This window comes from Anser anser (assembly GCF_964211835.1).
Source record: "Anser anser genome assembly, chromosome: 1".
In the NCBI taxonomy this organism is placed as follows: domain Eukaryota; kingdom Metazoa; phylum Chordata; class Aves; order Anseriformes; family Anatidae; genus Anser; species Anser anser.
In genome coordinates this window covers 90,729,592-90,741,646 of record NC_139720.1, presented here as the reverse complement: position 1 = coordinate 90,741,646, position 12,055 = coordinate 90,729,592, and the positions used below count along the sequence as shown (strand labels likewise).

General features: G+C 36.3%; 1 protein-coding gene across 2 annotated transcripts in view; it reads left to right on the top strand.

Moving 5' to 3' along the window:
• The window catches only part of ZNF654 (zinc finger protein 654), a 34,963-nt gene extending 22,908 nt beyond the window's left edge, over window positions 1–12,055 (top strand). For both annotated transcript variants that reach the window (XM_083837358.1, XM_083837357.1), the window contains 4 exons: window positions 440–579; window positions 5,036–5,177; window positions 6,690–8,988; window positions 9,428–12,055. In XM_083837358.1, the coding sequence (XP_083693484.1) occupies window positions 440–579; window positions 5,036–5,177; window positions 6,690–8,988; window positions 9,428–9,435 (2,589 nt within the window). In that variant the 3' untranslated portion in view covers window positions 9,436–12,055. The remainder of the gene's footprint in view (window positions 1–439; window positions 580–5,035; window positions 5,178–6,689; window positions 8,989–9,427) is intronic.

Sequence of the window (12,055 nt, the reverse complement as noted above, 5' to 3'; positions counted from 1 at the left end):
CTTGAGCCTACTTGATGTTGGTCCAGTGTTTTATAAATGATAGTTTTGTCAGTTTTAAAGTTCCTTTAATGTTGCCCCAGTATGTAAAATGACATCCTCTGTCTAAATGTGGTCCTACTTTTACCACTGATAGCACTTACTGGAAAAAAAAATACTTTTCTTAACTTTGTTTTAAGAATGAACTATCCTTATTCAAAAAAAGGCTTTTGTGTAGTCTTAAATTACTCAGACAATTATTCTGACTGTCATTATTCTAAGAATCTAAAAGAGCTCTAAATCTTTCCAAAGTCTCTATTTGCAGACCTACACAAAAGCTGTTCCAAAGAAATAATAGCAGTTCCTGAAGTTTGCAGTGGCTTCTTTAATATAGTGAGGTCTGATAGGTTTTTTATTTTGTATTAGCAAATTTATCTAAATTGATTTTATTTTAATTGTATAGCACTTGTTGAGGACTGATTGCAAGAGTGGAATTGAGATCATCTGCAACACTGAAAAAGAAGGGAAGACTACCTTAGCCTTACAACTATGTGAATCGTTCCTAGTCCCACAGCTCCAAAATGGGGACATGTATTGTATATGGTAAATACTTTATTTCTGGTGAAGCAGCTTAGCAGATAATAAATGCTTAATGCCAAAATGAAATTCATCTGACTTTGAGATGTAGTTTAAGTTTAAAAACCAGATAATACATGACTTTTAAATGTTCCTAATACATCTGTTTTGCCTGTTGCCTTTTCACACAGTCCTGTATAGTGGTGTTCTACGTAGTACCTAACCCTAGTTAACTGCTTCAAAGTAACGGAAGAGTGAGTCTTTAGATACACGAGGCTGTGAATAAATACGGCATTTATTATTAGCAAAGTGTAACCGTATGCAGTGTGTAGACTCCTGCAATGCAGATATTTCCTTGTCCAGCTAATTAGATCACGCTACTTATAATAACCAGACTGTATTTTGTCACAAATGTCTAAAAAGAATATATATATCTGAAAGTATGCTATGAATTATGCAAACTTTTATATTGTGACTCTGTTTATGAAGTAATTTAGAGTCTTCTAGGAAAGGATTAAGAATGAAAAGGTTTAACAGTGTCTTTGTATGCACTGAATCAGCTTGATAGTTGGACACTTTTGTGGCTAATAAGCATTTTCTGAAGATGTGTCAAAACAAATTTCATCATTGCCAGAACTGAAAAATGTCTGAGGAAGGTAATGCTTACATTTAGCCTATATAATTTCTTTACCTAAATTAATGTCTGCATATCTTGATTAAAGTATGATTAATTTGTCTGATTATGTAGTTGAAGCAGAAAGGCTTAGCAAAGATCTGAAGTTTTTCAATCAACTGAGATCAAATTATTATCTGTATAGCTAGTTTTAACATGGAGTCTAGAATCTATAAAACTATTTCACTGTTTACAGATTTAAGGAAGCTGAAGTGAGACATCGCTTTTTCTAGAGAAAGTAATGAAGATCAGATATGCTGAAACAAATGTTATTTCATTAATAAAACTTCTATGTTAACTATTGGACAAGTAGTTGATTGCATTGAATCAACCTTTGGAAATCTCATTATGACATAAAATTATAACACGATTTATTTGCAAAACCTAGTTATTCCGTGGCGTTTTTCATTGAATTGTTCAACAAAAAAAAAAAAGCTTGCCATTACTATCCCCATGAGGCAGACAAAGTTCAGCCAAAACAGGTACATAGCTTTTCTGAGCCCACTGACAAATGTTAGAATGTAATCCAATTTTGCTGATTCCTTCCCAAATGCTGCATCTCCGGAGTTCTTGCTTGTTAGGAAATTTGTGAATGTAACCTATTAGTTACACGGTTAGTGCTTTCAGTCTCAGGGGTTCAGTCTTTTAAGAAATGCACTCTAAATATTGGTATTGGACTTGCTTTTCATCTTCTGTTGTAATAAGATACGTGTTAACCTTATTCATGCCCAGTTGATTTTCAAGTTTTGCATCAGCCATTTTGAAACAAGATGTCTGCCCTCATATTCTGGTAAAGCAGGCATCAACAGTGAAATTCCTAACCAGAAGAGACTAAAGTACTGTTCAGTATGTTTATCAAGAAAAGAATTTTCATATCTTTTAGTATTCTTCAGAATATAAAACTTGTTGATCTTTTAAAGAGTTTAGAGCAGTTATGTCTATGTAGCTAGAATAGCACTTGGGTTCTTTACAGATGTTGAGCAATACTGATTATATACCCTACAAGAGAAATATGGATGATGATTAATAGGTAATGTAAGCCAGGACAAAGCTTGTGAAGCAATTAAGTATGACTGTACCGCTGTTCAAGTTTTGGAAAAAGTAGGAGTCAAGTTAAGTTAACCTAAAACGTGTTTTCCCTAGAGAAGACTTTTTTATGTCCTCAGCACAGTATAAGTCATGTTGCCTTGTTTGGAACTGATGACCTTACAGTTCCAGCAGCAGCCACGACTAGCAAAGATAAGATAACCAAAGTAGATTAGAAAGCTGTAAATAGCAGGTATTTGTTATTGCTTCGTGTGAAGCAGCCTGTATGAATTACGTCTTAGAGCTGTAACCATTAGCTCTCATACGATTTCAGAGGAAGATGGACCTTAAGCAGATCTGTCACAACTGTCACAAAACTCTACAATTTTCTACATTCAGATGATCTGAATTACTTTTCTGAATTGAAAGCCTGCTGATAGATAAACTGCTTATACACAAAAAAAAGTTGTACATGGTATTGTTAGAAATATTTGTGTACAAGGTTACTGTTCAGAAATAAGTCCATAATTACGTGATTGAAGAGTTTCTAGGATCAAAAAGTGATCTCTCCCCAGGAAGGAAGACAGAATTTTGATGGAACAGCCATAGCAGAATGGCTTGTCTTTTCTGCCAGGCAGTCTTTAGATGATGTTTCGGCTGTTTTCAAGTGATTCCTGTTCAGTAAGTCAAGGAATTTGTTTGCACACGTTCAGTCAGTCTTTGGCCTTTAGGTAGTTTTAGTGATTTGGGTAACAGCGTTCAGCATGTATGTTTTGGTAAAGTATGTAATCAGTGCTCAAGGAAGTAACTATCAAACTGAGTCTATCTCAAATATCGTCTGTAGTGTGGTCAGACATAGAGTCCAATCAGCAGTTTAGGAATGTTTTACATAACAATTCATAATTATTAAAGTCAGAAATGTGCCTGAGAAGAAGGCTTCATGTCTATGTGGAGGAATAGACCTAAAATATTTCACATCAGGGTCTAGTTTAGTTGAATGGTGATTAAACTGATGTAATGGCTTGCCCTTCACCTGTGGAGCTGCTCCTTCTTTCAGTTTGCTCCATTCCTTTTTCATCTCTTTTCTTGTGCCAGCCCTCACACTTGTATGAGCAATGCATGCCACTGAAACCACTAATCTATCATAAAAGTAATTTTGAGTTTTCCCTGGGATTAGTGTTGAGATGGCTTGTCTAAAATGGTATGAGACAAAGCAGAGGAAAGACGAGCAGCATCTGGTATTCAGTTTAATGTTAGTAAGCAGTGAGTTTAAGCTGCATTACTAAACAGCATCCTTAGTAGAAGTGAACTTTTCTTTCTTTTTGTACTTTAAGTTGTGACTTTTACTGAATTTTTATGAAAGGTTTGGTCCACAAAGACTTACTTTTTTAAAACTTCTATGGAAAGTTTGCAAAGAGACTTCAAGAAGATAGATTACCAGCCTGGTAAAGGCAGAAGTAAACAGTTTGTACCCTTAACAAGCCTATAAGACTAATTTTGTGGTAGAATTTGTTTTGCAGTGTTAACCCTGTTTAAGCTTGATCTTTCTTTCAAATTCAGTTTTTTGGGGATGTGAATGAAAGAAAACAATTGAGATTTCATGTCTGGCTCAATTAGCACTTAAAATGTCAAGCAGAACATGAAACTGTCCTAAATTTAAAAGTGAAGTTGGTGTTCTGTCATAGTTCTGTCACTTCTCTTCATGCAGGCATTGACCACACTAGGACAAGCTTAATTTCAAAAAGTGTGTAAGATTTATATCTGGCACAGACTAGGGACTCTTGAGTATCAGTCAAGTGTATTGTCAGTAACTATTTGCTTTTCCTGAAGGAGGAGGCTGGTGGAAGGAAAGCAAGTGTCTTCCTTCAGAAGATGAAAGTTAGTTGGTCTCCGTTTTCCATTGTGATGTTATAATGGGATTTTTGCCTGGTCTTAACCTCATTGATTCCTGTGTAAAATCTTTGATGTGGTGGCAAATAACTAAATGTTAGACCTGTTTGCCTGTAGAGGTCTCTGAATTTAAGAGCATAGAACTTTTTACAGACTGTAGATCTCAATCAGCAATATTTTATAGACTAAACGCACTGCCTCTGTATAAGCTCTGCTGCAGGAGTCTGGCAATCTATTCTTACATTTCCTTGTGTCAGTTAGAAATGTTGCTTGAGTGATACAGATGTATGAATAACAGTAGAGCCTGATACTTTCATATAACTGCCATTGGCTAGAAAATTCGATGATGACAGCAGTCAAAAACTAAAATTGTATTGTAGTATGTATAACTGGAGAACGATACTTCTTGTCAGTGGACCATACTGGAGACTAGGTTTTTACAATGCTCCTATTTTCCACATCTGGCACGTCTTTTCCAGAAGGATTTCTCATTCTTAGAGTAAAAGTAACTTAATTCCAAAACATATTTGGAGTGTGTCCAGAGCTTGCTCTTCAGCCTGACGTTTACTGCCGGTGGTGTAAAGAGCTGCATGGTGTAGCATCTGATTTTATTATGTAGTTCTCTGATACTAAACTGAATACATTAATATTTTGTTGCATATTTAATTGGCTCAGTGATAGAAGATACCCTGAATGCTTTAACAAAGTGATTAAGTTGCATTTTCCATTGTGCACATTGTGTACAGTTGTTTTGTTAATTAGATTGGCTTTAAGCCCTAAAATATGAGTTTAGTTGCAGAATATGCACCTCATGGCTCTTTGTAGTACAACATGTTTAGTGATAGAGTTGTTTGAAACTCAACTTAATCAAAATATTTTGTTTTGTACTTATAGGGACCTGATCTTCATTTGGAGTAAACTACAGCTTAAATCTAACCCCTCAAAGCAAGTATTTGTCGACCAGTGCTACCAGCTTTTAAGAATTGCTACAAATGTCAGAGTAATTTTTCCTTTCATGAAAGTCATTAAGGATGAAGTAAGTTTTGTTTTTTTCCTTTTTTTACCCCTTTCCTTCAATCTTTTTGTTACTAATAAAAATGAAGAGAAATGATGTTTTTGTTGTGTAATGGCTGCTTCTTGTAGAAAGTAAAGAGGGGGCAGAGAAGGACATAAAATTAAAAGCATTGTCAGGTTCTAGAATATGTGTTGATATTATGGTTGTCCTTGATCTGTAGTGCGTTTTTGAGACTGAAATCTGTTGAGTAAAATTTTCTGTCTGCAGAAAATTTGAGCAATGTCATCCTGCAGGGAAACAAGTGGGGAAACTGCTAAGAAATGAGTAAATGCAAAAGATTTCTTGTCAGTTTGTTTTAAGCCAGACTCCTTATGGAACTAGGAATTTTTTAATACCCATATTTTCTATCTGCCTCTCACTCTTGTTAAGTTCTGAATCTTTCCACCAGTTCTAACCAGATGTGAAAAAGTTCTTAACGTAACATGTAGGAAGAGCTAGTCTAAGGCGACGTTAATTTTGCTTCAGACCAATGTGCTATATTTCAACGTAATGTGTTAGTCTTACTTCATGAGCAACTGCAGAAAATGTAAAATGTGATCCTTTGCATTCAGGAGTGCTAGCTGATTGCAAGCAAATACTGCTTTTTATCATTGGCCTGGTTGAACAGAGCTTCTCCATATTCTGCACCCTAAATATTTGGGTAAACAAATTGGAGATTATTTCGTTAAGGGTGCTGTTTTGCAGTTCAAGGTTCTGCTGTTCAAGGTTTTAATCTCAGTATGTATTCTAAAATGCTCCTGGTAACATGAATAACTTGATGTAGTAGCTTTAGGAAGAGTTGCATCTCATTTGTATTTGCATCTCAGTGATAAAATTCTATTTAATAACCCACTATAACACACATTTAAATGTAGGTAGATTCTAATTATTCATACACTTCCCTGAAACTCTTCTTTCTTTAATCTGCCATATGCTGGGCAGCATGTTTCTGAAAATCCCTCCCAAATGTAAGTTCAAGAGAGGCCCCCAACCTTAAGCGTGGAAAGGGAAATATAGCTCGTTGATTCTGAAAAGTCAGGCTTGTTAGAATGCTTGGCCATGGGTTGTTATGGTTTTCTTGGTGGTCATTGTTGAAAATCAAGGGCAATATTTTACAGCTTGTATTTTTCTCCAATGCAAGTTAAATAAATTAAAGCAGGTACAAAATGGAGAGTAACTGTAGAATTGTAGTGTGAAACAGCCTAGTTAACGTGCAGATAAGAAGATACTGTCATTCATTGTTTAAGCATTGTTTTAAAATGCACATGACTTCAAATAATGTTTACAAGTAGCACGCTTTCTGAAATCCTAAGTATTTTGCAAGTAGACAAATATAAATACATGGGATATTGATGTTTGGGCACTGTTTATACTAGCTTGTCAGCCCCCCCTCCTACCTTCAGATTTTTTTTGACTTCCAAGCTGTAGACTTCTATAATCCCATAAGGAAAATAACTTTATACAGTACTGTATACTGTAACTTCCTTTCTGCAGGTCGGTGAGGATGGTCTTCAGATATGCGTTGAGATATGTGGATGTGCCCTGCAGTTGGACCTCCGTGAAGATCCCAGTATGAAAAGTCTTATTTACAAAGCAATTGCTCACTTCCTGCCAAATGACTTGGAGATCCTCAGAATCTGTGCGCTTTCAATCTTTTTTCTTGAACGCACCTTGGAATCTTACTACACTGTTGAACATTTATATAAATGTGCAGATGAAGAATACAATGAATGCACTAGTTCTGTTCAAAACCGTGTGCGTTTTGAATTGCTTCCAATTTTGAAAAAAGGTCTGTTTTTTGATCCTGAGTTTTGGAATTTCTTGATGATCAAGCAGAATTGTTTAGCATTATTGGGGGATAAAGCCTTTGTTGGCTTAAGTGAAAGTACACTGGAAAACTCTACTGCAAATGTAGAAAAGCTAACAGAGTACAGGGCTCTGAGTGAGGAGCATGTCTGTCCAGCAGATGTAAGCAATGGGGAGCTTGACTGTGAAGACCTGTCTGAAGCCCAGTCCAAAGGTAATGCCAAAAAGAACCATGAAGCTCCAGAGGCATCTAAAATGTTGGATAATACTGTACCAAGCCACCGCTGTGTGATATGCAACAAGGAATTCCTTGGTGATCACATTGTGAGACATGCACAAGCTCACCAAAAAAAGGGCAGTTTTTCCTGTGTACTTTGCACCAGAAAGTTCAGGCAAAAGGGACTCATGCTGAAGCACTTAAAGAATCATGTCAGAAAGATAGAAAGGCAACATCTTGCTGCAGTTCTTGCGGCTGATCAGCAGGCCCCTGTTTTAAATGAACTAGAATGTTCTGATGTTTCTCTCTCTCTTGAAAATGGGAATTCTGGTGTTTCTAAAGAAGAGGAACCAGAGATTGCAATAGCTCCAAGTGCAGTTGCAGAAGAGGAGAATGTTGAACAGGTATTTGATGCAGTAGAAAACCATCTAAGTGACCAGGATGATGTTACAGAAAACAGTAGTTGCGACAGCTGTTTTAATAATATTCCCGATGCTTTAAGTACAGAAAGTTTGCCTGAAGATGATGAGAGCTCCAGTAAAGAGTCACCTATTCTACATAAAGTGAATGGAGCTTTTTGTCCTCAAAAAGACATTGATGCTATGGATCAAGAAGGAAGCTTTAAGTGCCCTGCTAATGGTTGTGCTAGAGTGTTTAAAAAGATAAGATTCCTCAATAAACACGCAAGAAAAGCTCATCCAACTGATTTGAAGGTGCAGCAACACATAATGAAATGGAATAAAGGCAAATGTCGGTTCTGTCAGAGAAAATTTGCTGATTCCCAACATTTTATAGACCACCTGAAGAGACACGTGTATCCAAATGTTTACTTTTGTTTACACTTTAATTGTAATCAGAGATTTAAACTATCAACTGAGCTTGCAGAGCATACAAAAAGTCATAATGTTTTTAAAGCTCAGTGTAATTTTGCAGAGTGCTGTGAGCTATTTGAGGAGCTCCCTTTGCTGTATGAACATGAGGCTCAACATTATTTAAATAAAACTCCAGAATGCTCAGAAGACGCAAGTGAAAAAGATTCTTCAGATGACCCTTCAGAACTTTGTAGCTACCAAGATGATGACGAATCCATTAATGAAAAAGAAACCGTAGATTTACCAATTCCAACTTGGAAGGCAAGGAAGGATTCTACAGAACCAAAGACATACATTCAAAGTGTAGAGAAAAAAGCAAACAATGTAATTCAGAACGGAAGTGAAAGTTCATCTGAGGGGAGTGCTACAGTTTTGATAGACCAAAAGACACCTGTGTTACAGCCAAATCCTGAGAACTGTAATGCTGTCAGTGACCAACTAGTCAATGGGCACAGCGACCCGGATCAGACATCATCAAAGTCATCAGAAACACCTTTGGACAGAGTGGCAGATGAAACAAGGACAGAGAATGGGTCGGTGTTACCTGTTTTACAGAACTGTCACGATATACCACAGAATAATGCTGCTGCCTCACAATTACCTTCTAAACCAAATCAGACAGAGAATACTTCATATGGTGTCATCTTAACAAAACCATATGTTAGACCCTTGCCTCCAAGTTACCTTGATGAACGATACATTAGTATGCCAAAACGTAGAAAAATTTTGACTGATAAAGTAGATGCTCACTCTGAACAAGACAAATTTTGTAGCAAATCAACAGAAAGATTTAGATGTGGCAACTGCTTGACCATCTACTGTAATTCAGAAGCACTTGAGGCTCACCTTGCACAAAAGAAGTGTCAGACGCTCTTTGGATTCGATTCAGATGATGAAAGTAAGTCTTCTAGTCCTTCTGGGTGGGTGGGTGGGTTGGTTGGTTGGTTTGGAGGCAAATACTGACCAGATAGTGGTCCTTGAAAACAGGCAAACTGATAGGCCAGATAGGACACATACAACTTCTGAGCAATTGCAGTATGCTAGAATTTAAAGAGAGGAGGGTCACTGAAATCAATAGGGACCTAAACATTGGAACACAATATTGCACTAACTTGGAAGTTCAAATTAGACATGCTGTTTAGAATAAGCAAGAGGTGGTGAAAATTGGTGGGCAGCTCTAAGGGAAAGAATTCTTATAAAACAGAGAAGAGTATTTCAGCCTGTCTGTCTCTGTGTGTTAGAAACTACACGTTGGAACATGTGGGCAATGTTCCAAAAGGAAGAATGATTTACATTGGGAACAAAATGAAGACTAACCTACGCATTTTATTTCACAGGTGCCTGATTCAACATTGTGGGAAAATGTATCAAACAAGGAGTGGTGTCAGAACACTACATGAAGAAGCAGCAGTTCGTTTCCCAGTTGGCCTTAAATCATAAAGCAGTCTCAAATTACTAAAGAAAAACATGACCTTGATAAAGACAAAGCACATTTTCTAGACAGAACTCACAGAGGAATAATAGGAGCTCTGCAGTTTTTGAGTCCAGAAAGGTTGCTACGAAATCCCCAAAGTACCAGTTATCCAAAAAGCCACATCCATTTCAAATGCGTAATTGGAGCTTTGCGGCACAGTCTTTCTAGCACAAAGGTATAAAGAAAACAATGCATACAGCTGAGCAGGCAGAGAAAGCAGAGGGTAGTAATTGCCTTATGGAAATAAAAACAGCTGGTTCTTCAAGCTGCTGTAGTTTTAAAGAAAAAAAAGTATAAAAATATGATTAAAGGCTGTCCATCCACACAGCTTGGAAGGAGTCTTTCAAGAAGGTGTCACTTCATGATGAAACAGATAAATGTGTACAGGAACCAAACAGTGTTTTTTCAGAGGAAGAATGTAGAAAGAAATCTAAGATGGATGGAAGGCTCTCATATCAAAACCGACAACAATAAATAACAAAAAAATTTTGAAGTACAGAGCACGCAAAGAAAAAGTGCATTGATGTGATATTAAGTAAGTTCTGCACAGTGGAAATCAGATGCATGCAAGAGAAGCCCTTTTCAGGGCTATGGTTACAGTACATGTTGAATGTCACGTATAACATCTGTTTTAGGTGCAGGAAGACTAATACAAGCAGTACATGCAAAAGTTGTGTGGATATTACCAGAAGCAGACTGAGAAAAAATGCAGAATGGGCAGGGGGTAGACATGCACTACAGGGCAGAGTTAAATTGATTTTATACAAATACGGAGGTCCTTTCAGCTGTTGGTATGATTGAAAAGAACTTCAGAAGGCTTCTTTTATAATAAAGGGGAAATAATGAAGACAGACAAAACCAGAGCATGCATGTCAAGTTAGAAAAGATCTGGAAGAGCCTGTTTCCACACGCCGTATTACGTAGTGGTGACTGGTGACAGCTCAGTACTGTAACAAATTATTTACTGTCTCAAGGGAGGGAGAAAACTTATCAACTCAGCCTTAAGACATAGTACAACCCTATCTAGCAGCATCTCTTGAAAAGATAAGCTTTCCCAGAAGTTAGTGAAGGACTTACTTCAATGTTAAGCACTTTATCCAGCAACTGACTGTTCATAAAAATAATTGGAAGGATGTTGTGAAGATAAGAAATTTGAGTCTTTCTCTTCTATACATCTCATTGAAAGACAGGATATTTGGAAACCAAAAAGATGCTGTTGTAGTTCTTGATTTTCATGCCCCAAACAGAGTTGTGGCAAACATGCACCCTGTTTAATTACTGTGCTAATTTATCCTCTAATAACTTATCTTATTCTGCCTTGCTACCATAAAAAGTCTTTTGAGATCCTGTTATGTGTCATTAGGTGAAAATTTTCATGTGATTGTAGCCACAAAGTCTAATGATGAAAAATGGTGTGTATGGATGGAGTCATCACAGAAATGTAGGACAGTGAAGACCAACTGTTCCTGCTCAGCTGGTTTGCTTACTGACTAGTTCATCTCAATGTATGGATGGCGTAGTAGGATGATCAACTTGCTTAAATCAACAGATGCACAAAAATTCAAAATAAAAAAGTAAAAAATCAAGGCATAAATAGAAGATCTGTTCATTGTAGCAATGGCTCACACTTGTAAACCTAAGGGTTTCATTGTAAAATAGGCTGTTAAATAGTTCTGGAACTTAATAGTTCAGTAATGCCTCTGCTAATAATTCTCTGTGAAATTACAGATATTTGCATTAATTCTGCTTCCTTTTCCTCTCCTGAGAGGTAAAAATGCAAATTCAAAATCACGCTTTTTCTAAATTCTAGAAATTTTTTGCCTTAATTTTGAGTTGGATTAACATAAAAGGTTATAAAATTATGATCACAGGTATGTGTACATTACATTAATACCAATGGCTGGCCCACTTTGAGAGATCTTTATGACATTTGAGGCACCAAAGAATTTTTTTTGCAGTTGCAGAAGTGATTTAAATGCATCATTCATATATATTGCATACACACTATATATAAATATTTACATATATAAATACATTAAAAATTTTTCAACATAAGGGGGACCGTCTCAGCCAAATGCACTTTGACGTTTTTTCTTACTTAAATTACCACGTAGTTTTTAAGGACCCAATTACCTTCTTAAATGTTCCCAGGTTCCCCTTTCTTTGCTTAACATTGCTAATCAGTTAAATTTGCTTAGGTATATTTGGAAAAAAAAAAAAGACAATTATAAAGTATTATGGCTTTAAAAATCTGAGAACTCATTGAGTAAGATATGACAAATGTTTGTGTAAAGTCTTTTAAGTGTACCTTTAATCTTTGGTGCTTTTTACCTTTTCCTGGAGCTCCATGTATTTGAAGATGCTTTAAAAACATGATTAAGACTTGTGTTTTTTTCTTTTGGTTTAAAGTGTGTAGATAAATGCATCTATGTATGTGCATAAACTGTGACCATAATTTTTTTGTACCTGTATTAAACTCATTTTTGTTCAA